We start from the raw sequence: 24732 nt of genomic DNA, 5'->3' as shown, positions 1-24732 counted from the left end.
AGCCACCCCATGGCACTGCATGCCAGGAGGAGAGCCTGGGGACCCAGGGGCCAGAGGCTGGTCACCGTGGCTGATGGAGCCCATCCCCGGCAGCTCTCGCCTGTCACACTGGGCTGTCTCAGCGTTAGCAAATGTCCTGCAGCTCAGGCTGTTGGGCAGCCATGGAGGGAGGGAGGGAGGGAGGGAGCGTGGGCAGGGGGAAACCTCTGCCACTGTCCCAGCCGCTCCTGGGACCACGTGCACCATGTGGCACAGGCAGGGCTGGCTCAGCCCAGCACCGCTCCCCAGGCCTGAGGATCAGGGCTGGACACAGCCACCCTTCCTGCTGCTGCTGCTCTGTTTATCCATGTGGAGGCTTGTGCCCAAGAATTCAGTATCTCACAGGGATGCTGACAAGGGAACATGGTACAGGGAGCATGAGCAAGGCCATGGCTGTGGTGCACAGGGAGCATGTCTTTGGCCCCATATCCCTCTTCCCTGCCTGAAGTAGCCCCTTCCAGTTGGCTTCTCCTAACGAGAGCTTGTCCCTGGCATCCTGGTTCCTGGCATGCATGCTTCCAGCTGAGCTTCTGAAGTGAGGATTCAGGGGAGGAGGATGGCAGGGTGAGTGACTTTGGCTGCCCCTTCTCCTGGCCAGGCCATGCCACCTCTGGGTCATCTGCCACAGACTTATGGCTGTGCCGGTGCCATCTCACTGTGGGGGACACAGAGGCTGCTGTGTGGGCCCCCAGCCCGGGGCTCTGCCAGGCTGAATCCACCCTCCTCCTCCTCCTCCTCCGGCTCCCGCTGGGGGAAGAGCAGCTCACTGGAAAGCCTGAGTGGCATTTTTCGGGTAAATCTTATGTAAATCTGGCTCCATCCTTCCTCGTGCTGCTAATTGGATTGCCCCGACGGGGTTTAATTTCCCACGCAGGGAAGCGTGGGGTGGGCAGTGCCGGGCGGGGGCTGCAGGGCAGGGGCTGTGCTGGGGGGCAGGGGAGGGTGCTGAGCTCCTCCCTCTGCCAAAGCAGCCCAGTGTGAGCCCCATGGGGAGCCCCAGGCACGTGAAGCAGCCTGGGAGGGAACCCCAGGCAAACCAGGTGAATGGGGAGAACCTGGTGCCAGGAGGGGCCCTCAGGCTCTGCCACCTTGAGGGGGGACCTCCACCCTGAGCCCTCCTGCCTTCACCTGCCTGCAGCTTCGGGCAAGCCTCACGCAGCACCTGCGGAGCTGCAGGGAGCCCCAGCCTTGGTAGGGAGGGAGACCTGGAGCTGCCACCTCCCTGATGTGTTCCTGCCCTGGCCACCTCCTCTAACATGCTGTCCCCTTCCCTCCCAGAGCTCCTTGGATCGGCAAAGAAAGTCAACGTCAACTTCCAAGACACCGATGGGTGAGTGGGAGCCCTGTGCCCAGATGTGTGTGCTGTGGGGTGCACAAAATGGGGGGTGTGCTGTGGGGTGTACAAATGGGGGGTGTGCTGTGGGGTGCACGAAATGGGGGGTGTGCTGTGGGGTGCCATGAGCAGGTGTGTGTGTGCCATGGGAGCCTGGTCCATGCAAGAATGCCAGGCACTCTGAGCGGTGCAGCCGAGCTGCTGAGTCTGGTCCTGGGGCTCTCAGCCCCATTAGCCCACGTGGCCGAGCCCTGCCTGCACCCAGAGCCAGTGGACTGGCACGGAGCTGCCGCGGGACCCAGAGGAGGCAGGAGGTGAGGGCTGAAGGGCGGAGGAATGGCCATGCTCCACATCTCACCACCCCTTTCCCAGCCCTTTGGGGCCCTGTGGGCGCTGTGCAGGGATCAGCCCTGCAGGGTGCCGGGTGGGCGAGCCGTGACCCCGCCGGCTGTGCCACCGGCGCTCCGCAGCCGGCATCCAAGGGGCGGGAGCAGCGGGAAGGGACCGCGGGCTCACGTCCCGCTAATCACGCTAATGAGGCCGCCGGCACAGGGAGGCAGTCGGGGCCCCGCGCAGGAGGGGCTGCGATGGGAGCGATGCTTGTGGGGCTGGGCAGCAGCTGCCCCTGTGTCCTCGGGCTCCCCCCGCCCTGCGATCCCACCCCTTGAGCGGGCCAGCAGGACGATGCCACTTGGTCCCTGGGGATGGCTCTGCTGTGGCCGTGGAAATGGCAGTGAGCAGAGGGATCGGGAATGGGAGGCCATGCCCTGGGGAACATGCAGCCACAGCATCAGGGACTGTCCTCATCCCCATCACCGGGGCGGTGGCAGCGGCATCCCCTGGTACCTGTCAGTACATCAGCTGTGCCCGTGTGCACGTGTGTGCGGGCACACACAGGCAGCACATGTGCAGCCGAGCATGCCTGGCCACGGGAGCATGTCTGTGTGTGCCGTGGGTATGCACAGCGTGGGGCAGCAGTGGGGCGGGTGGGCACGACCGTGGGCAGGGTGAGAGGGGCATCACCCCAGGGGCCACCTCGTGCTCCGCAGCGCTGGCAGGGGGAGCTGCAGGCAGGGCCCTGCTCGTGTGCTGCTCATATCCTGCCTATGGATCCTGGATGGCTTGGGGCTGCAGGAGCAACAGGCAGCAGCCTCCAGCCTCCAGCACTGCTCCTGGGAAGGATTCCCCCGGGAAGACACAGGGCAGACCGAGGCTGCAGCCTGTGTGTGCTCTGCCCTGCCGCTGGCGTGGACTCAGCCTTGGTTTCCCCATCCCTGCTGTGCTGGCTGATTCCTGGCTGGCGGACACCGTGGGCAGGCACCGTGGGCAGGCACTGTGCTGCTGTCCCTGTGCCCGCCCCGGGGACGGTGCCCTGCGTGTGGAGACGTGGCCGGCTGGGCCGTGCAGTGCCCGGGGGAAGCCCCCAAGGCAGCCCCGGGGAGGGCTGCGATTTGCACCATCTTGAGCGGATTTGAGCAGGGCGCTGGAGCGGAAAATGTTGACATTTCCCAGGCAGACGTTGGGGATCGGCCTCCTGTGCAAGCTGTCTGCTCACATCGCCGCTCCCCGCCGGGGATCGCAGGCAGCAGCTCCGTGGGGATCGTGGTGGCCAGAACATGTTCCTCACGGGGGTGTGTCCCCCTCAGCTGGGGGCCTGGGGATGGGGGGCAGAGGAATTGTTATCCCACCCCCACCTCTCGGGCACCGGGCAGCCCTGGGGGCCCCACTGGGGTCCACAGCCCATTCCCATGCTCCAGTGACACCGGGGTGGCCCCAGGGATGTGATAAGGATACTGTGCATCACCGGGGCCCAGAGCAGTGGGGTGGTGGGTGCCAGCACAGCCACATGGAGGATGCCACTGCTGGGAGCAGCAAGTAGGTCAGCTCCTGGCCTGCTTCCCAGGCGTGAGCCTTGGGGCCGGGTGCTGTAAGAGCAGAGCAGGGTACAGCGCCAGGGCCTTCCCCCGCCCCGCTGCCCGGCTCAGCGCCCGACAAGGGCACCACTGCCATCTGTGCTCGTGGCCGTGCTGCCGGGGCCAGGCTGGGGGAAGTGGGTCAGTGGGGAGTGGGCTCTCTGGCACCGTCACCCTCCATGGGACACCCCTGTGCCTGCCCTGCCCACCACCTTCAGCCCTGTGTGGTCTCAGCATCCTCAGGGAGCTGGGTGTAAGCTCAAGGCCACGCTACCAGGTGGACAGGATGTGGACTTGGGTCCCTGACTCCACCCTGGTCCCCAGGTTCTCGGCCCTGCACCATGCGGCGCTCAATGGCAACACAGAGCTCATCTCACTGCTGCTGGAGGCACAGGCTGCTGTGGACATCAAGGACAACAAAGGCGAGTCCCCGGGTGTCCTGGCCATGCCCCCCCCGTGCCCCTCTGTGGGCTCTGCCCTGGTGTGTTGGCACACTGAGGGGCTCACGGCGTGCCCGTCCTGCCCCTGCAGGCATGCGGCCCCTGCACTACGCAGCCTGGCAGGGCAAGAAGGAGCCCATGAAAATGGTGCTGAAGGCAGGTTCCTCTGTGAACATCCCATCGGATGAGGGCCAGATCCCCCTGCACCTGGCGGCACAGCACGGGCACTACGATGTGGTACAGCAGGGCAAGGGGGTGGCGGGGAGGGGACGGTGCCACCCCCCTCCCCTGCCCTCACTGAGTCGGGGTCTCACTCCCCCACAGTCGGAGATGCTCCTGCAGCACCAGTCCAACCCCTGCATCATGGACAACTCGGGGAAGACACCCTTGGACCTGGCGTGCGAGTTTGGCCGGGTTGGGGTAAGTCCTTGCAGGGCTGGGACCCCCCCGAGGAGGATTGGAAGAGGACAGGGCATGGCAAGGTCCCTGGGGGTGCTAAACAGCTCAGGGGGAAGCACAGGGCAGCCCCAGAGGTGGCCAGCACTGGGGACCTGCGGTGCCACCACTGCAGGGGATCTCCTGCCACTGGCAAGAGGGCAGGTGGGGGCCGGGGGCATCGGGAGGGCCAGGGAGTCACCCACAGCCCCGGGGGGCGGCCGAGCCACCCTTGCAGCCCTGCTCCATCTGTGTTTGCTGAGCCAGGTGGTCCAACTGCTCCTGAACAGCAACATGTGCGCGGCACTGCTGGAGCCCAAACCGGGGGACACCACCGACCCCAATGGCACCAGCCCCCTGCACCTCGCCGCCAAGAACGGCCACATCGACATCATCCGGTGGGTGCTGTGGGCGGGGGGGCAGCGCCGGTGCCCCCCATGCCCTGCTGACCCCCTGCCCCCCCGCAGGCTCCTGCTGCAGGCTGGCATCGACATCAACCGGCAGACCAAGGCAGGCACGGCGCTGCACGAGGCTGCTCTCTGCGGCAAGACAGACGTGGTGCGGCTGCTGCTGGATGTAAGGGCCCCCTGGCATCCCCAGACACCCCCTACCCAGCCAGGGACTGCAGGAAGAAGGTGACCCTGCAACTGGGGGCTCAGAGCAGCTTGTGCAACTTCACCAGGGAGTGGGGCTGAGGGTCCTGGAGGGGATACACTGAGGCAGTGAAGGTCCTGGAGCGGGGGGACACCAAGGCAGTGAGCTGTGCCCTCCAGCTGCTGGTCTCCTGGTGGCCCACAGGGTCTAAGGGGGTGGCAGGACAGTGGGCAGCCTCCTCCCAATCCCTCTCGGTGCCGTTGCAGAGCGGGATCAACGCCCACGTCAGGAACACCTACAACCAGACAGCTCTGGATATCGTCAACCAGTTCACCACCAGCCAGGCCAGCAAGGAGATCAAGCAGATGCTGCGGGGTAGGGGGTTGGGGGACACATGAAGGCCGTGCTGGTGTGGGGGGGCATGGGCTGGGGGTGCCAACCCCTGTGGGGCGGGCAGGGGGTGACGCTCCCGCTCTGTCCTGCAGACGCCTCCGCCGCTCTGCAGGTCCGGGCCGTCAAGGACTATTGCAACAATTACGACCTGACCAGCCTCAACGTGAAGGCCGGGGACGTCATCACCGTGAGTGCAGTGGGGGGGCCGGGACACCCCGGTGTTGGTGCTGGCCCCTGACCTGGCCCCTGCCCGCAGGTGCTGGAGCAGCACGCGGACGGGCGCTGGAAGGGCTGCATCCACGACAACCGCACCGGCAACGACCGCGTGGGATACTTCCCCTCCAGCCTCGTCGAGGCCATAAGCAAACGAACAGGCAAATAATCCATCCCCGCCTGCCCCCACCCCAGGGAGCCCCGTGTTGGTCTGGTGGGGACCGGGGTGTTTGGGGGTTGCAGTGGTGCCAACAAATTGGGACAATGCCCCGCTGTGCATGTGGGGTCCGTGTCCCTGCTGTGTGCATGGGGACAGTGCCTTCGAGTGTGCAGGGTCAATGTCCCTGTTGTGCACGTGGGGCCAGTGCCCACCTGGTGCCTGTGGGAGTTGGTGCTAGCACCCCCAGGGTGTTCATGGGGCAGCCCCAGGCTGCCCTCAGAGGGAGGTACTTGTGGTGCTGGGAGCTTGGTGCATGAGGAGACCCAGGGGCATCACTGTGGTTTCGGGGGGCCAGCGCAGCAGTGGGGTCACAGAACCTGGTGCTTGGGATCTGCACAGGTGGCTGGGCACCAGTGCCAGGGACCTAATGCTGCTCCATGGAGACCTTCTCCCCAGCCAGGGGCCGTCCCAGGGGTCGGACCCTGCTCCTCTGTGCAGTGCTGTCTGTTCCTGTCCCCATTCCATCCCCATCCCTTTAGGGTCCTGGTGGGGTGCATGGCCCCCTTGGGATTGCCCATGGTTGTGCCCATTGCCAGGAGCATCGTAGTAGGCTTTGAAAGGCCCCATATCAACCATCTCATCCCCTCTCGGGCGTGTGGACCTTGGGGGCAGCCACATTGTGGGGACACAGGCAGAGAATGGTGGCAGTTGAACAAGATCTCAAGGGAACAGTGGCATGAGTACTGACTGGCTGCTGGGCACTCCACACCAGCTGCGGAGGTGCCAGGCGCTGGACAGGCGGGGACAGAGCCACCCTCCCGGTGTGGGTCACGTGCCAGTGCCACGGCATGCGGTCCGTGGCTCCTGGAATGCGATCTGGGCTGCAGTCCGTGGCTCCTGGGCTGCGGTCCGTGGCTCCTGGGCTGTGGCTGGCCCCCCAGCAGCATTAGCCAGGCTATGAGGTTCCATAGCCACCCCATCGGCTGCAGGGCTGGCAGAGCTGGGAGCGAGTGCTGAGCCAGGGCTCAGCCAGCTGGGCATGGGGGTGCCGGCACTGCAGCCTCCGGCCCAGCCGTGCCTGCAGCCCTGCTGCCCCGGGATGCCTCCATGGGGAACAGGACCCCCATGAGCCCCCACACTGCCCCATGTGTGGGGCTGTCCCGATGTCCGTGTCAGATCCACGGGATGTGCCCGTACCCTGCACCGGGCTGGCCGTGTCCTGAGCTCCCGCTGCTGCTCCTCGGCTCGGCTCTGCATCGGTTGGGTCTCAGTTCTGGCTTCTCCACATCCCTTTGGTTGCTTTTTTGATTTGCTGCTTTTTTTCCCCCTTTCTTTTATTTTCTTTTCTTTCCTTTCTTTTTTTTTTTTCTTGGCGGCACTGAGAGTGTCTCTATTATTTTGATTCTTTTCATTTTGTCTCTTGTTATGTTTTATTATCAGGTTCATGGGAGACTGTAACAATCCCCCAACACTTCCAAAAGATCCCGCTCCCGGCTTACGGGGCTGCTGTGCTAAACGGTGACGCCTCGTCCCATCCGTTCCATTCCCTGCCTCCACCTCCACCTCCACCACCACATTCCCATCAGACTCTTTTCAGTTCCTTTGGCTATCACAGGCTCTCCCCTAGCAGTGCCGACGAGCCGCATTATGGACAAGGTAGTTCACCGCTCGCTTCGTGCTCTCCATGGATTTTTCTTTCTTTTTCTTTGAAGCGTGTGTCGAGTCTTTTCTCTCTGCTCGGCCTCTCCCTCCTGGCCGGGGGGTTTGCACGCGGGTGTGCACAGGCGTGTGCACGGGTGTGCATGCAGCGTGTGCATGCGTGTGCGTGTGCATGTGTGCAGTGGGTGCAGTGGGTGCACACACGTGGCACGCGCATGCCATCGTCCCCCTGCCCTCATACCCGCGCCAGCGCCGCTCTCACACCGTGTGTCCCACGGCTCCGCTGCCAGCACATCCCACCCCCCCGCCCCGGCGTCCCCGTGCTCTGCCCATGGCCCTGCACTCCTGTCGGAGTGCGTAGGGACCCCAAACCACCCTCCCAGCTCTCTGCCAGGGGCAGGACTGGCAGCACAGTGCCCAGACGGGAGCCACGGGCACAGGCACCCTCTGCCCGCCTCAGCCTCCCTGCAGGGTGGTCGATTCCCAGCTGTGGCTGGGTTGGGACTGCACACTCGGAGTGGGAAGGGGCTGTGGCACCGGGGGGCTTTCCCAGGGAATGCTCCTGGGGCTGGCCCAGCGCTGGTAGAGCCCAGCGAAACCCTGGGGACCATCCCCGTGGCACAGGCAGGTGATGGATGCTGTGGATCTACGTGTCAGGAGCGCCCTGGAGCAGGGGGATTGCAGGGGTGCAGCCCGTGCTGTGCCCACAGGGCTGCCCCAGCTGCCTGGGGCCAGGATCTTTGCATGTTCCCTGGTGGCAGCGGCACAGGAGGTCGTGTTGGGGAGCACCGGGTGACGTGCTCGCAGGGGGGACAGGGCAGCACATCTTCTCCCGGGGCTTTCTCTCCCTGTGGGGTCACACGGAGCCACACGCCTGCCCAGGCTCCTCTCGGTGTGACCTGGCATGTGCAGCTCAGGGATGTCCCAGCCCAGTTTGTTGTGGACGTTTGTTCCCCCTGTTGCTCCTTCAGTGACTTTATCACCCTGTACCACCTGTCCCCTGCTATGCTTGGCGCTGACGGGGTGAGGGCTCCGTGAACAGAACCGGCCTGGGTGGCAGTGGGGTGGCAGTGGGGTGACAGTGTCCCACGGCTGGCAGGGTGGCAATGCCCCATGGCCAGTGGCAGGGTGGCAATGCCCTGTGGCTGGCAGGGGGCTGGCTGAGCTGTGGTGGGGCTGCAGCAGCACTGGCCTCGTAGGGCTGTTGTCCATGTCATCTGATGCTGTTTTAACCCCTGGGCTCAGATGGGTGTGCCTGGTGCGAGTGGGACCTGGCAGAGGTGGGCAGCATAGAGGGTGAGGAGCCATGGCCGCGGGTAACCCTCAAGCTGTGCCTTGCCAGGAGGATTGGATCCTCTTACCCACTGCTGTGTCCCCTGTGTGTTCCTGGGGTTTCACTGCTTGAGTTTGCCCAGCTTCCTTTGCTCCCTGCACCAAGTCATGCCCCCATCCTGCTCTGTGCAGGGACAACACTGTCATCATCCCCTGCCCGGGTTCAGCTGGGGCACTGGGACACCCCACCACATCTGTCCCTGGCTGACAGCAGGGAGGGGATGTCCTGCAGGATGGCATCCTAGGGCTGGTCATTGTCACCCTGTGACAGCTGCTTGGGAGGGGAGCAGCCAGGGGGACAGCTCTGGTGCCCTTGGGCACGGCCGCAGCCGGGATCCCCACGCCTTGCCTGTGGGGTTCTCCCTGCGTGGGGCAACACCAGGCCTGGGGTGGTGGGTCCTCCGCCCTGTGCCCACCCCAGTGCGAGCCAAGCGCTGAGCCACGCGTCTGATGGCCCTCTCTCTGCTCTGCCACCAAGGCTCTCGCGGGGCCGACATGAGCCCGTCCCACCTCTCGCCGTCGCAGGGCGGATCGGCCGCGCCAGCCCCCGCCGAGGAGATCTGGGTGCTGCGGAAACCCTTTGCAGGTACAGCGAGCGCGGCCGGGCCCCTCCCTGTCCCCGGGGAGCTGGGGTCAGGACGTGGTGGGGGCTCTGGGGGGGCATGGCCGCACCACAGCGTCCCCTGACCGTGGGGCTCAGCGCCCTGACAGCCCTTCCTCTCTCTGCAGGTGGTGACCGCAGCAGCCTGGGCAGCACGGGCAGCGTGGCCTCTGCCCGCAGCTCGGGGAGCGGGCAGAGCGCGGGCAGCGGGGCGCACGCCCTGCACGCCGGCTCCGAAGGCGTCAAGGTAAGGCAAGCCCTGAGGGGGCCATGCCAGCCGCTGTGGCACTCGGCTCTGGTCCTGGCAGTTTGCTGCCCGTGACCTCGGCTGGTATTGATGCTTGAGCGGGTGTTGTGCAGTCCCATCGGTGCCCAGCGGGCCGCCAGCCGCGCTGTCACTGGCAGTGGCCACCAGCGTGTTCCCTCTACCTGGCCCCTCACTGCTGCCCGGGCCTGGGCTCAGCCCCCGGCACGACATTCCACAGGTCCACCCGGAGCTGCCGCGCCTCTGCCGCCACTCGCAGGGGCCTCCGCACTGCGCTGCGCTGCCCACGCTGCTGCTCCCGGCACCGGGCACTGCCCCCGGACCCAGCCCTGCACGGCACAGCGCCCACCGCCCGCTGCGCTGCTGCCCCCGGCACGCACCGATGGCACACAGCCCCCTCCCTGCACCGCGTGTGCTCTGCCCCTGGGCTGTCCCATGCCCGGGCTGTGGCACAGCCCAGCTCCCCTGGCATCCCTCCTGCGCCATGCCCACGTGCCCCCGGGCCGCACCGCGCTGCCAGCCAGGGGGGCTCTGTTTCGTGGGCACGGAGGACCCCGCAGCCTGCACCAGCAGCCTGGGCTGGGCACATGCCAGGCTGGATTTGGGGTGCGGTGGTGCCGCGGTGCCGTGGGCTCCTGCCGCCGGCAAAGCACCATCTGCTGCTCCCGCGGCTCCATCTCTTCCCGCTGCAGCCGAAATCTGCTGCAACCCTCCCTTGCCCACCCTTGCCCGGGCTGGCGGCACCCGCAGCACCCACGGCACCCACGTCACCCGCGGCATCCGCAGCACCCGCGCCACGCGCCCCCCGCGCCCCCGGCCCCCGCCGCCACCTCACTCCTGCCTTGCTCTCCCCCCTTCCCGGGGTGTTTTTCAGCTGCTGGCAACGGTCCTTTCCCAGAAGGCTTCTGCGCAAGAGTCTGCCGTGGGCGATGGGCCGGCCAAGGCGCAGGACATCCCCGCAGGTGCGTGCTGCGGCCGCCCGGCTGCCGGAGCAGGAGGAGCCCTGGCCGTGCCGTGGATCCAGGGATTTGTCTTTTTTTTTATTGCCACGGCACCCATCGCCAGAAGAAAAACGTGTGGGTAAAAAATGACTCTCTCGCCTTTCGGCTGCTGCCAGGCCTTCTCCTGCCTCGGTTAGTGGGGGCCCGTGGGGGGCGGGGGGCGGCGTGGGCGGGCAGGGGGGGCACCGCTGCTCCCCGGCCCCTTCCCTTCCCTGGCCCCCCGCCAGCCCCGCCGGAGCCCGAGCCGGGGTCCCCCCCGCCACCGCCGTCTGGGGGGGCTGCGGGGAGCATGGCCACGCCGCGGGGGTGGCCACGGCACGGGGGTGGCACATGCCTGGGGAGGGGGATGCACACGTGGGGGTGTGTGCGGGGGAATGTGTGAGCTGTGGAGAGGGACAGGCAGCGGGGAGAGGAACCCGGGGAGGGGGATGCGCACACGGAGAGGGGATACACACATGGAGGGGATGCACACGCGGGGAGGGGGGTGCAGACGTTGCCAGGGAGGGGGGAAAACATGCTGGATCGATGCAGACACAAGTGGGATGCAGACGTGAGGGAGATGCACATGGCAGAGGGATGCACATGGGAGGAGGATGCCCACGCGAGTGGGAGGCCACCCCCCACACACAGCAGGGAGGTGCATACACACACACACAGAGCAGAGGGATGCACACACCCACACCCACAGAGCAGGGTGATGCACACACACACACACACACACACACACACACACACACACACACACACGGAGGATGCAGTTACTGGTGGGGGGAAGGATCTGCTCTTGCTCATCCTGATCAGAAATATGAGGCAGAAATTTCGGGGCAGCCCCCATCACACCCAACTGGAGGGTGGTACCATGGGGTGCCTGTGTGGGTGTCCCAAGTGGTGAGTAGCTCGTGCCAGCCTGCCTGGTTGGTGACGTGGCTGGAGGAGCAGGGCCAGAGGGTTTTGGGCAGTGGGACCCCTCTGGCCGCTACCTGGGGAAGAGGGGCGGCCAGGAACACCTGCTCTGAAGGAGAGGTCCAGCTGGAACCTGCTGCCCAGGGCTGGATGGAGGGCACAGCAGCCCCCCGACCAGGCTGGGGGTTCACCCACCCATCCCAGAGGAGCAGACCCCCTGTCCAGGGCACCCCAGGGTGCTCCGGGCTGCTGTGCCGGGGCAGGTGTCGCTCTCCTGTGCCTACCCTGGCCCTGCCAAGCTGGGGGCTGTGCCATGACATCCCGCCTGGGGTGGGGGCTCGGCTCCCCCCTCCGCGTGGCCGGAGCCCAGGGGTGGGAGCCCCCCCGCTGACCGCTGCCCCTCCGGCAGGTTCGTCGCGGTCGCAGAGCGTGGCCAGCTCCCCGTACGCCCCCCAGCCCCCTGCCGAGCCCCAGCTGAAGAAAATGGAGCCACCGTCAGAGGGGAAGGTGAGTGGGAACACTGGGGTGCCGTGGGGAGCACGGGCAGGGTTGGTGGGTCCCTGTCCCCAGAGCTGCCTCGACCCATCTGTCCCTCTCACCCCAGAGCTCGGAGGCCGTGTACCAGTGGCTCTGCAAGTTCCAGCTGCAGCTCTACGCGCCCAACTTCATCAACGCCGGCTACGACATCACCACCATCAGCCGGATGACGCCGGAGGTGAGGCCACGGGGCCGTGGGAGGGAGGCAGGGCTGGATCAGGGTGGCACTGACCCCCCTCTCTGCCCCAGGACCTCACGGCCATCGGCGTCACCAAGCCGGGGCACAGGAAGAAGATCGCGTCCGAGATCAACAACCTCAGCATCCCCGAGTGGCTACCAGAGTACAAACCGGTGAGGGCTGCGTGGGGCCGTGGGGCTGAAGCCACATCCAGGACAATTAATCCCCTCCAGGGAGGGGGTGGCACAGGGGGATGAGGGTGGGAGCTGGCTCACTGCTGCCGGATGATGCACACATCCTGGAGCTGCTCATATCCCTCCCCACAGCTCTGCAGGGACTGTCAGGCTGGTGCCAGCTGTCACCACGTGGATGTGACACTGGTGTCTCCTGACACCCCTCCTGCCCCATCATCTGTGCGCAGTGAGGGGCTTCCCATGGGAACAGGGCTGGGCATGGCCCTGGGTGCTTGTGGGGCACAGGGACAGCACAGGGACAAGGGAAGTGCCCTGGAGCTGATCCAGGAGCAAGATCGGATCTCCTGTGTGCCTCAGGTACTGGGGTGCCAGGGGTGTCGGGGTCAGACCGTGGTGCCAGCTGGTGCTGAGCCGTGCCCTGTGCCCCACCCCAGGCCAACCTGGCACTGTGGCTCTCCATGATTGGCCTGTCCCAGTACTACAAGGTGCTGGTGGAGAACGGCTATGAGAACATCGACTTCATCACCGACATCACCTGGGAGGACCTGCAGGAGATCGGCATCACCAAGCTGGGTAAGGCCCTGCGCACAGCGCTGGCTGTGGTGGCCTTGGCGGTGACACTGATGCCCTGTGTCACCCCCAGGCCACCAGAAGAAGCTGATGCTGGCGGTGAAGAAGCTGGCAGAGCTGCAGCGTGCTGAGTTGGGCAAGTACGAGCCGGGCACGCTGAAGAGGAAGGCGTCGGGGCCGTGCCCAGAGGTGCTGGCCATCGAGTCCCCCCCACCGGAGCCACCTGAGTGCCAGTCGCCCAAGATGACCACCTTCCAGGACAGTGAGCTCAGCAGTGAGCTGCAGGTGGCCATGACGGGCGAAGCCCCCGAGGAGCCCCCTGAGAAGGCGGTGAACCCCGCGGCCCCCGGTTACCGCTCACCGCCGGGCCTGGGTGGCCGTGCCAGGCTGATGAGCAGCTCCCAAGAGCTGCTGGGGGATGGCCCGCGGGGTCCTCCTGCCACTGCCATCTCCAAGAGCCAGGAATACCTGGCGGAGGGAGCCGGTGAGGGCCCCCCTGCGCCACCCAAGGAGGGGCGCCCGCCCCGGCACGGCCACCCCGTGAAGCGTGCCAGCGTGCCACCGGTGCCCGGCAAACCCCGGCAGCCCTTCCCGCCCTCCACTGGGCAGCTGACGCCACCACAGACCCCCGGCAAGGCGCGGCCCCCCTCCCCGCAAGGGCCAGCTGTGCCCCACGCCACCGCCAAGGTGAAGCCCACCCCGCAGCTGCTGCCGCCCGGCGAGCGCCCCGCGTCGCCCCGCTCCCTGCCCCAGTCACCCACCCACCGCGGCTTCGCCTACGTCCTGCCACAGCCCGCCGAGGGCGAGGGGGCACCCCCGGGGGTGCCCGTCCTGCCTGTCTCGGTGCCGGTGCTGTGCCTGCCTCCGGCAGGCGAGGGCGAGGAGGAACCGGGGAGGCCGAAGAAGCGGGCACACAGCCTGAACCGCTACGCCGCCTCCGACAGCGAGCAGGAGCGGGATGAGCTGCTGGTGCCGGATGCGGGGCCCTACGCCACCGTCCAGCGGCGCGTGGGCCGCAGCCACTCGGTGCGGGCAGCCGCCGGCGGCGACAAGAACGTCAACCGCAGCCAGTCCTTCGCCGTCCGCCCCAAGAAGAAGGGACCCCCCCCACCCCCTCCCAAGCGCTCCAGCTCTGCCATCTCCAGCGCTGGCATGGCTGAGGACTTCCCCAAGGAGGGTGAGGGCGAGGCGGCTGTCGGACCCCCGAGCGCTGAGGGGGAGAGCCGGCGGGAGCAGCGGCGGGCCAGTGACCTGGGCGGCAGCGTGGACACGGGCAGCGCCGGCAGCGTGCGCAGCATCGCGGCCATGCTGGAGATGTCCTCCATCGGCGGCGGAGCCCGCGCACTGGCCCTGCAGAAACCGCACGTGGCTGGTGGGCCTGGGCCAGCCAAGGCACCCGACGGCTACTACCTGCAGCCGGGGCCCCCCCCAGGCAGCCCTGACCGTGCCCGTGTGGCCACCGTCCTGGCCACCGTCAAGCACAAGGAGGCCATCGGGCTGGACGGGGAGGTGGTGAACCGGCGCCGGACCATCAGCGGCCCTGTCACCGGGCTGGTGGCAGCCGCCCGCCGCGAGCGCGCCGACAGCGTGCGGTCGGAGGCGGGTGCCGACAGCCCCGGCGAGCGGCTGCGGGTGGAGCGCGGCGGTTCCCCCGACGGCATCCCCTTCGCCGAGGAGGGCACCCTCACCATCAAGCAACGGCCACGGCCCCTGGGGCCGGCCCGGGGGGAGGCGGGCGAGGGGCTGTCCCCAGCCCACCGCCATGGGGAGCTGGCCAAGGTGGAGGCCAGTGCCACACTCAAGCGGCGGATCCGGGCCAGGCAGAGCCAGCAGGACGGCGTCCGCTTCGTCCTCACCGAGTCCGACACCGTCAAGCGCCGGCCCAAGGCCAAGGACAAGGAGCCGGCGCTGGAGCCGGCCACACTCGCTGTGTACCAGAACGGCACCGGCACCGTGAAGCGGCGGCCGGCCTCCGAGCTGAGTGGGGCTGAGCCACCCCCAACCCCGCCACCCACTGCCCGCCCCGACGGCCCTGACTACATCCCACCGCCTGCCGAGCCCAAGAAGCCCTTCAAGCCACCGGTGTCCCCCAAGCCTGTGCTGACGCAGCCACCTCAGAAGGTGCCTGGGCCACCAGTGCCCATCCCCAAAAAGGTGCCCATCCCGAGCCCTGGCAGCCCAGGTAGGTGCCCCACCAGATCCCTGGGACAGGCTCTCCCCAGGATGGAGGCCGGGGGTCCCAGCTGGCCCTGCCGCCCTCCTGCCCCTCTCTCTTTTCTCCGCAGAGGTGAAGCGGGTCCATGGCACGCCGCCCCCAGTGTCCCCCAAGCCCACGCCGCCTCCCACGGCACCCAAGCCCCCCAAGCCCCACGCTGCCATCCAGTCGGTGAGCGCCAGCTCCACGCCAGCCCCATCGCCCGCCCGACAGCTGGGCCCCGCGGGCACCAAGCCCTCCAGCACCCCGCCCTCGCTCTGCTCCAGCCCTGCCAAGCCCCTCTCGCCCGGCGCGCAGCCCCAGCAGGTGCCGGTGAAGCCGCCGCGCTCCACCATCGCCAGCCCCTCTGTGGACAGCGCCGGCCCCGAGCTGGCACAACAGAAGCTGGAGGAGACGAGCGCGTCCCTGGCTGCTGCGCTGCAGGCTGTGGAGGAGAAGATCAAGCAGGAGGACAGTCAGGCAGAGTAAGGGGGTGCAGGGGGTGGTTGTTCCATGGGGAGGATGCGGGACCGTGCGGTGCCACTGAGCACCAGAGGCCACAAGCACTGCAGTGATGGGAGTGGGATGGTGCCAGGAGGGATTCTGGGGGACACTGCTGGAGCATCAGGGGACCTTGGCTGGAGCTGCACTGGGGAGGTGACACTGGGGGACACCGTGGTGGAGCAGCATGGGCAGCGAGACCTGGGCATGGGGGTGCACTGGGGGCTGTCTTGGAGAGGGGACATTGGCACAGAGCACTGTGTAGCAGCCCTGGGGTCTGTATGGACAGTGACACTGGGGACATTGCTGAGCACGGAAGGGGGGCAGGAGGGCTGTGGCACGGGATGGTGGGGGCTGTGTGGTGTCCTCATCCCGCGCGTAGCCCTGACCCGTCCTGGTCACTCCCCAGCTCGGCCGTGGAGTCAAAGAGCACCGTGAGCATCCTGGACGACATCGGCAGCATGTTCGACGACCTGGCGGACCAGCTGGATGCCATGCTGGAGTGAGGGGCGCCAGGGCCCCGCGAACCTCAGGGCTTACGTGGGCACAAGGGCACAACGATCCACGACCCCCCGGCCCCGCCGCCCTCCCCCCGCTCCCTTTGTACAGCCGTCCCCTCCCGGACATCCCGTCCCTCGGGGTTTGCACAAAGAAGAAGATACCTCAGGATTGTGCTCACAGACTCGGCGCCGGCTCCGGCAGGACTCCCTTTTGCAGAAGCAAAAAAAAAAAAAAAACAAAACCCACAAAAATAAAACCCAACAGAAGAAACAAAGCAACACGTCCGGACCGAACCGCTGCCGGGGCTCTGGGAGGCTCCGGGGGGCTCTGGGGGCTCCCGACCTCCCTGTCTGGTGGCCGCCCGTGCCCTGCCAGCCCTGGCGCCGCGGGTCACCGCGACCCGAATGTAGCACAAGCCCTGCCCGGCGGCCCCGGCAGTGGCTCCGCCAGCCACGTGGCACCGATGGCGTTTGCAGGTGGCGGGGCCGGGTGGGCAAATGCACTTGGGTTTCTTTGCTCCGTTTTTAATTTTTATTTTTTAAACTTTGTTTTCTTTCTCGGTTGGGGTTGGCGGGGGTGGCCAGGGCAGCTCCGGGCTGGCGGCTCCCCGGGGGCAGCGGGACGTGCCCCTGCCCGGCCCCTCCCCGCCTGGGGACAGGACGGTGATAAGCTATAAAAGAAGTATTAATTTATTGGAGGGGAAGAAAAAAAAAATAAAAAAAAAAAGATATAAAGCAGATTTCCCCCACCCCCAAAATAATAAAAAGAAATAAACTTTAACAAATATATATTTAAAAGATTTTAAAATATTAGCAATTATATATAAAGCAGTTTAAAAGAAATCAAGAGAAAACTGGATTTTAGCTTGAGAAAAACTATTAGATTATACTAAGCTGTGTGTCTTGTGGCAAACTCATTCTACGAGTAGCACAATATTTACCTTTTCTCTGGGTGGAAGGTACGTGCGAGCGGTTCTGGTCGGGTTTTCCGTTGGGATTCAGTGTCGCGTCTTTCTTTTTTCCACCGTTACGAACTCAAAGGATGTGCCTTGTTTTATGGAGGTTTTTGTTAATTCTTACACCGGAGGTGTTTCATTTCTTTTGGAGTGTCTTCAGGGTTTGGTTTAGGTTTCTCCTGGTTCCTTTTGCTGTCGGTATTTGTTTGGGGTGTGTGTGGTGTGCGTGGGTGTGCACGCGGGGTGCGTGTGCTCGCGTGCGTCCTCCGGGATGCACCGCTGTATATTCCTGTATAAACTGGAGTTGGAGTCTGGTTCAGTCGCTTGAGTCCTGATGAATGCATTTTTTGCTTGTGGTTTCCAAACAAAAGTGTTGCTGTTCCTTTCTTTTCTTGAGACGTAGAGTGGTCTCTCCCCTCTTCTCTCTCCCCCCATCCCTCTCCCCTCTTCCCTCTCTCCCCGTCTCTCCCGTTGTGGTCGCTGATCCAGATGTGTTTGGCACAACTTTGAAATTTCTTTTAAAAAAACAAAAAATCAAAAACAAACAAACAAACAAAAAAAGACTTTAAAAATAATTAAAAAAAAAAATAAATCACCCGCCTGAAAATATCTGTTGAAAAGAAAAAAAAATATGTATCTTAAAAAAAAAAATCCATAAAGTTCTACATGATGGATATATACATATATATATTTTTTATGATTAAGTTATGGACTCTGTATTGTATCCCATCTGTCCAGCTCTGCATCTTGGTGCTGCTCCCTGCTCTTCTGTGCTTAGATTTCACCTCTACTCGTCCTTATTCTTCCTATTCTGAATAGTAGATGGCTCGTGGTGCTGTGAAGACGTTTGCTCCTATACCAAGTCTGGCAACAAATATTTAAAGAAAAATAAAAAAAATAAAACCCCTGCCAGGCTGCCACCACTGTTTGTGTCCCCAGAGCATCCTGAGTCCTCGTGGCGTGGTCGTGTCATGCCGGGTGTTCAGTGTTGTGGGGGGTTTGTGCTGCACGGTCTGGGGGCCCCCTTGGGTGCCTCTGTGGGGTGCTGGGGCCTGGCTGGCTGGGAGCTGCTGTCCCCAGCCAGGTGCCTGGTCCCTGCATCCCAATTTTCACCCCACAGGGCCAGTGCTGGTCCCTGCAATAACTCACGCTGGGCAGGAACAACTCTTTCTGCTTTTATTGTCAATGAAGAAATAATCAAATCTATATTACAATCTTAAAAACAGTAGAAAATGTGAGTAAAAATGCAACGGAGGCTTTTTGTCTTTAATGTGGAGACCATTATTACAGGGTGGTGAACAATGGGCTTGTGGAACTTGATTTGAGAACTAGCTGTGGCATAAAAATCGTACCTGGCTACTCAAGGAAATACCTCTTCCCGGATGGATCGGCCCGGCGCCTTGGCAGTAAAATTAAATACTAGAGACAGAAAGGGGTCAGGTGCCCACCTAGGGCAGGGCCTAATGCTCAGTCCTACCATGGCCAGGGGAGCAGCCTCTCAGTGTCACCACTGGGACACGCTGATCCATCCAGTCCCATCACTGGCCAAGGGCTGTGCTCGCCCAGCCCGGAGCCCTGGGGCCCAGAGTCACCCCAGCCCCGGCCCCAGGGGTGTCCCCAGCTGGGGGGACACAGGCAGAGGAAGGCACTGGCATTGGAACTGCTTCCTCTGCTTTTCCAATCATCTCGGGCAGATCTGGGGGAACATCTGGAGCATCCATGGGGCAGACCCATCGGGAGAGCCGCCAGCCGGGATCCCTGTGGGGGGGGCCGGCCCAGGGGCAGCAGCAGGCAGTGGTTGGTGCAGGAGGAGCTGCAGCAGTCATTTCGGAGGATGTGGTCACCCACAGGCCGATGGAGGGGAGAGTTTTTGGTCTTTCAGTGTGCAGGACTAGTGTGAAGCTCTCACTAGCACGTCCAGACCTGCGGAGACAACAGAACCCATGGCAGTGACTCCTGAGCAGCTCTGGGGGCTTCTCTTCATCCTCCCACAGCACCTCCTTTGGGCTGCCACCATCCACAACACCCTGGCCAGGAGTGGAGTCTCCCACCTGTTGACAACTACCCCCTCGTGTCACAGAACCACACAACCATTTAGGTTGGAAAAGACCTCCCAGCCCATGGAGTCCACCCTGTGCCCAATCCCCACCTTGTCCCCCAGCCCAGAGCACTGAGTGCCATGTCCTGCTGTTCCTTGGACACCTCCAGGGATGGGGACTCCACCACCTCCCTGGACAGCCCATTCCAGTGTTTAACAACCCTTTCAGTGAAGAAATTCTTCCTGATGTCCAACTTGAACCTCCTCTGGCACAGCTTCTTGTCCTGTCACTTGTTGCCTGGGAGAAAAGGCGGATCCCCCCACCTTGCTACAACCTCCTGTCAGTTTGTTTGAAGACAATTCCTAACTCATTTAATGCCCCGATTCCAGCACTGGAAGAGCACAGACCATGCTGGAGCAGGCTGGGGTGACCCACCTTTACAGTGCTGTCCACAGCGCCTGAGAAGAGGCGGCCGCGGGACACGGCGAGGGCGGTGACGCTGCCCTGGTGCCGCAGCAGCGTCTGGGTGCAGATCATGTTGTCCATGCTCCACACCTGCGGGGACACGGCAGGCGTGAGCCACAACCCGGGAAGGGGATCTCATGTCACAGGCCCCGAGGCAGGTGCCACACCGAGGGATGGGGATCCCCGTCCCCCTTCCCTCGTGGTCCCCCGTGTTGTCACAGATTGCTGGGGCAGCCGCCCCTGAGCACACGTACCCTGAGCGACCGGTCGTAGGACGCGCTGAAGACTTTGGTTTGATCTGGTGTGGAGATGACAGCGAGGGCATAGACCGTCCCCACGTGCCCTGTCAGCGTGCGGACCTGCTCCTTTGTCTCTATATCCCAGACCTGCGGGGGAAGAGCTGGGCTCGGAGCTGTGCTGGGATGAGGCCACCGCCCTCTCCTCCGAGAGGTGTTTCCACCTCCACGCACACTCCAAGGTGGGTGCTGTGCCCCTGCGCTCCACGTGTGCCAGGGGGGACAGCAGGGCCAGGTGCCCATCTCCATGCCCCTCTCCCCCAGGCTCACTGCCAGGAATGCATCCCAGCCCGTTCCTTACGTGGATGAGGTTCTCGTAGGTGCCGCACACGATGTGGTGGTTGGTCACGGCGATGGAGTACACGCTGCCCCCGGACGTCTGCAGCACGTGGACACACTCCAGGTTGCGGATGTCCCAGATCTGATGGAGACACCGGAGCAAAGGCAGGATGAGACCCCTGCAGGAACCCCTCTCCAGGGGCGAGATCCCTTGCAGCCATTCTGCCACGCACTGAGTCAGCCTGGCTCCATGTGTGCCCAGATCACACCTTCAAGGACAAATCTATCCAGCTGGGAATGTTCAGTACTGATGATGAGCAAAGCCCTGCTGTCTTAATTGGCTGCCCAGCTTTGAACATCTGGGCTGAAAACGTTGTGGAGGCTGCTCGCCCCGTGTGTGTGACTACACACACATGAGCACACACAACCCACTCCTTGATAGCACTACAACCTGATGCAGACAAACTAACAGGGATTTATTAGCACTGAGGAGGGCAACTTCCAGTTCTGTGTCCCCCAGATGCTGAGAGGTGAAGTATTCATCAAAACCTGAGCCAGCACAGAGTGTGGAGGGCACTGGGAACCCTCACAGATTTATGGTAACTCTGCAGCCAGCCAGTGACCTTGCCCTGTTATCAGCAGCAGTGGGAGCACAGATAAGGCTGTGGCAGCCGCAGAGGCGGCACGAGGTGCCAGGGCTGAGGCCCCAGTTTATCCCAGTGAGCCTCCCCAGCAGCCCCCAAGGCCCAGCCTGCAGAGATGCAATCAGCACGGGAGAATCCCGTGTGTCAGCAGTCATCTCACATCCCAGCAGCTGCCTCTGGTCCTGCTCCACAGGGGAGCAGAGTACAGGGGGGCACCGGGAGAGCCGCTGGGTCCCACCAGTGCCAGGGTCCCACCTTGATGGTCTGGTAGGATCCACTGTAGAGATAGTTCTGGGAAGCCACCAGCGCTCGCACCCAGTGATTGAGACCTGTCAGCTCCTTCTTCAGCTTGAGCTCGGTACCTACAATATCCCAGACCTGTGGAAAGCACATACAATACACAGAGATATGGAGGAGAATCCCAGTGGGGCTGGGCAGAACATGACCAGTGCTCCCCACCCATGCCCACCCCGCAAGAGGCCCTCACAGCTTCTGTGGGGATCCTTGTGCCAGCTCTGCTGCCTGCTGGGAATGGCCTGAACCCACTGACTTGCAGACAAAACACAATAACTGCTGAGTCAGCACGTTCCCTGAGGGAGCCAGCCTGGACACTGCATTACTGCTGGCAGAGACCCTTCCCTAGCACAGCCACGGGCTTGAAAACCTAAACCACAGCTGCAGTAAGGAACTGCCCTGAGCTTCCACTCCCAGCCTGTCTCCACAGAGCTCCATTCCCAGTCCCTGGCGTGCAGGGACTGGCAGATCTCACTCCCCCCACTCTGAGCAGCACTCCTGGCCTGCTCAGCTCATCTGGCAGGAAGTGGCTGGGGATGGCAAACCCAAAAGGCCCCATATTCTCCTTCTGCTCAGTCTGGCTGCTCCCCCAGCCCTGAGCTCTCCCCAGAGCCGAACCAGTCCAGGTCCTAGTTAAAGAAAAGAGCACACATCCCCTTACAGATGGACGGGCCCATAAGCTGTCTCACCAGGAGCTGGAAGCAGAACCATGGGAATCCAGCCAAGGCTTTAAAGGGCAGCTTGCAAAGCTGTTCTCTGATTTCTGCATGTTTTAGGTAGAGAATGCAGACTCAAGATTCATTGGAGGCGGTTTCAAAACAGGCAGCCTGAATCCCCAGCCAATTCTGGAGCCCAGACATGATTCCCAATGGTCTTAGCAGGTCTGTTGGGGGCCCAAGGACACACACACTTGGGACTTGCCAGGATACTCCACCTGCAGCCTCAGGTTTTCAGAGTTAGAAGAAATAAACTGTTTTTGGAGCCAGGTCCCAGAACACCTTTGACTTGAGTGCAGAGCATGGGCTAAACCTCTGCAGTGCTGGCTTCTCTGTGGCTCAGGAGAGCGTAGCAAGGTCACCCGCAGATCAAAATGCCACTTTCTTCCTGTTTGGACACTTCTGCCTGACAGTTTGTACCCTTGGTCCCACACCAGCCCCGGAGGAGGCCCCCTGAGCTGTACCTTGATGGCTTTGAGGGAGCCACTGAAGAGCATGTTGTGTGAGGAGACCAAAGTGCAAACAGGATTGTCGTGTGCTCGGATCGTGTTCACCTTCTGCAGGTTTTGAATATCCCAGACCTGCAAAGGAGAATCACAGAATCACGGAAGGGTTCAGATGGGAAAAGCCCTCTAAGATCATCGAGGCCAACTGTTCCCCCAGCACTGCCAAACCCACTAAGCAAGAGCACCCATGAGGGGCAGGGCAGGTCCCTTGTGCTGAGGCCCTTCTTCTCTGCCTCTGGAGGCAGGGAATGACGTACAGGTAGGACAGGGCACTCGCCCGAGCCACTGTCCTGGCTGATCAGGACCAACCACCCTGTCCCAGCTCACAGCACCAGTCTCCTGCTCCCCACACAGGAGCAGGGACTGGGAAATCCAGCCTGTAGGAAACCCCCTAATCCAACCCATGAGTGACTTGGCTGAGGCAGTGGGTACAGCACACACAGGTTATCAGTCCCACACCACTGGCAGCTGAAGAGCCTTCCAGAAGAAGGTCCCTGCTCCTGAGCAGCCTGTGGCTCTCCCAGCCCGGCTGCAGAGCAGGGTCAGGTACTCACAATGATGGTGCAGTCAGCAGAGCCACTGTACAGCTTGTTCCTGGAATGTCACCAGAAGACAAAGGGGGGTCAGGGGATGACAGCACCATGTGCAGGGTCCCAGCTTGTCCCCAGGCACTGTCTGGGCCAGGAGCTGCAGCCCCACGGCCTCACTGGGACAAGACTTCACACACCCACCCTGAGAGCGGGACTCCTGGCTCATGGGAGGTCAGGCTGGACTGGCCCTTGGAGCAGGAGGCCAAGCACCCTGCTGGTGACCAGGGACAAAGCCAGGACACAGGGGACACCACAAAGATGCCGCTTTGCCCATTTTTAAAAAGCAAAGAGGCAAGATGTGCCTCTGATGCACAATTTTGGCCTGTGCAGGCCAGAGGATGGGAATTGTCAGGGCATGCTCAGGAGCCCCCATGTTCTCCTCCGCTCTCCCCAGGGGCAGATGTCCCTCTCCACTCACCCCTGGATGCAGAGAGCCAGTACAATTCCATCATGACCCTCCAAGGTCTTTTGGCACTTGTATGTGGTACAGGTATCCCACACCTAACAGGAAACACAAGGCAAGGTTGGGGAGCGGGCAGGATGTCAGCAGCGGAAGGAGGAAACAGGCTGTCTGTCACCTGGGCACTGCCTGCCGAGCCCTGGGCACGGATACACTTGTCTGGGAAAGGAAATCTACTGCAAAGGGTCAGGCTGAAGTCAGTGAGACCCAGGACAGCAGCAGGTATCAGCCCTCTGCAGCTCTGTCCTCCTCAGCCCAGGCCAACACAACACACCAAAGCAGAGGAGCAGCTCTCAGGCTCCTGCTTCAGCAATTCCCACCCTGTCCCGGTGCTCCAATGGCACAGCACAGCCTCCTCTGCCACTGCAAAGCTTTCCCCCCAAGCACACTCTGCTCTCTCAAGAGGGAATGTGGTGCCCAGAGCAACCAGGACAGGGGAGTTTCTTTCCCTAAAGTACAGCAATACCCCTTTTCTTCCACGTGGCTCTAACCAAGGAAACTAAACCAAAGCTCTGCTCCTGGCAGGATTAGTCGTGGCAGCCCGTGGGGGTCCCCAGCCCAGCCAGCAGCCACCACAGTGACATTGGGAAGGGCTGTTTAAGCTGCACCAGAGCAGTGCTGTCAGTTTGAGTTACTGCAAACAGGACAAAGGAAAACAAACATGCCATAAAATGGGAAAAGGACACTTCGGACCAGGGACAAATGTTTTGTTCTAAGATGACTTTTTATAAGAAAGGAAAATAAAATCAGAAGCTGAAATAGGCTTGAATACCCTAAACACCACATAAAGCAAATCCAGCAGCAGCAGGAATGAGATTCTAATCTGAGCTTTGCAAAAATAACTCTTGACTCTCAATTTCGCTATCAAGTAATGTTTCCTCACAGAGAATTTTGCCCAACTATAATCACAAAGAATCATTTAAGATTCTTTGGGAGAAAGTTTAGGAAGTGACATCCCCCCACCCCACAAACTGAACTCAGCTTCTGTCCCACGTGACAGCGCAGAAGGTGCACGGAAGAGACAAGCTCTTACCTTAATGGTTTTGTCTGAGGATCCACTGAAGAGCAAGTCTCCTATGGAGTACACACACAGACACCACACAGGGCCCTGGTGGCCCACAAAGGTCCCCTTGCACTTGAAGATCTGCTGAGGATCATAGGCTGCAGAAAGGAGAGGGCAGGTGAGAGGTGGGAGGACAGTGCTGCTCCTTTGCACACCTGTAAACACCGCCCAAAAGGGCTCCCTGGGCCACCACCCACACCCAGCCCCAGGGGAGGAAGCCCACAGGGATACTCACATCCAAGGATGCCCATGTTGAGCCGAGCATTGATGTGGGAGAGCTCATCCTGAAAAACAGAACAAGCCGTGTGAGCTTTCCACAGGCAGGGTACAGTGTCCCTGGCAAGTGTAAAAGGCCCAGGCTTTGGAGCAGAGGGTTCTTGCTGCAGGGTTCCTTTCCTCTGTTAACACATTCCCAGAGCAACAACAGGCTGAGAAAAGGCAGCAGATCCAGTTCCAGCAGCAGCCCAGA

The 24732-nt window shown here is 62.6% G+C and overlaps 2 protein-coding genes across 6 annotated transcripts in view; one reads left to right on the top strand and one right to left on the bottom strand.

Moving 5' to 3' along the window:
• CASKIN1 (CASK interacting protein 1) overlaps positions 1-17818 on the top strand; it is a 30463-nt gene extending 12645 nt beyond the window's left edge. Inside the window, exons 2-21 of one of the 2 annotated variants that reach the window (XM_032704093.1) lie at positions 1318-1369; positions 3610-3707; positions 3817-3962; positions 4050-4145; positions 4428-4558; positions 4628-4736; positions 5021-5129; positions 5240-5334; positions 5404-5521; positions 6961-7176; positions 8990-9097; positions 9241-9359; positions 10252-10339; positions 11691-11788; positions 11886-11996; positions 12068-12169; positions 12625-12763; positions 12834-14942; positions 15046-15439; positions 15865-17818. In XM_032704093.1, coding sequence (XP_032559984.1) covers positions 1318-1369; positions 3610-3707; positions 3817-3962; positions 4050-4145; positions 4428-4558; positions 4628-4736; positions 5021-5129; positions 5240-5334; positions 5404-5521; positions 6961-7176; positions 8990-9097; positions 9241-9359; positions 10252-10339; positions 11691-11788; positions 11886-11996; positions 12068-12169; positions 12625-12763; positions 12834-14942; positions 15046-15439; positions 15865-15961 — 4535 coding nt within the window. In that variant the 3' untranslated portion in view covers positions 15962-17818. The remainder of the gene's footprint in view (positions 1-1317; positions 1370-3609; positions 3708-3816; positions 3963-4049; positions 4146-4427; positions 4559-4627; positions 4737-5020; positions 5130-5239; positions 5335-5403; positions 5522-6960; positions 7177-8989; positions 9098-9240; positions 9360-10251; positions 10340-11690; positions 11789-11885; positions 11997-12067; positions 12170-12624; positions 12764-12833; positions 14943-15045; positions 15440-15864) is intronic. The other variant, XM_032704094.1, reaches the window with a different exon arrangement.
• A 254-nt stretch (positions 17819-18072) lies between these two features.
• Positions 18073-24732, bottom strand: part of TRAF7 (TNF receptor associated factor 7) — a 31147-nt gene continuing 24487 nt past the window's right edge. For all 4 annotated transcript variants that reach the window (XM_032704095.1, XM_032704097.1, XM_032704096.1 and 1 more), the window contains 10 exons: positions 24499-24547; positions 24234-24361; positions 23159-23241; positions 22705-22744; positions 22109-22225; positions 20890-21012; positions 20013-20132; positions 19670-19801; positions 19386-19505; positions 18073-18834 (listed from right to left, as the gene is read on the bottom strand). In XM_032704095.1, coding sequence (XP_032559986.1) covers positions 18820-18834; positions 19386-19505; positions 19670-19801; positions 20013-20132; positions 20890-21012; positions 22109-22225; positions 22705-22744; positions 23159-23241; positions 24234-24361; positions 24499-24547 — 927 coding nt within the window. In that variant the 3' untranslated portion in view covers positions 18073-18819. The remainder of the gene's footprint in view (positions 18835-19385; positions 19506-19669; positions 19802-20012; positions 20133-20889; positions 21013-22108; positions 22226-22704; positions 22745-23158; positions 23242-24233; positions 24362-24498; positions 24548-24732) is intronic.

This window comes from Chiroxiphia lanceolata, chromosome 16 (genome assembly GCF_009829145.1).
Source record: "Chiroxiphia lanceolata isolate bChiLan1 chromosome 16, bChiLan1.pri, whole genome shotgun sequence".
Taxonomy (NCBI): Eukaryota; Metazoa; Chordata; class Aves; order Passeriformes; family Pipridae; genus Chiroxiphia; species Chiroxiphia lanceolata.
Note: the sequence above shows the minus strand (reverse complement) of the source record. Positions and strands in the feature narration are given on the sequence as shown.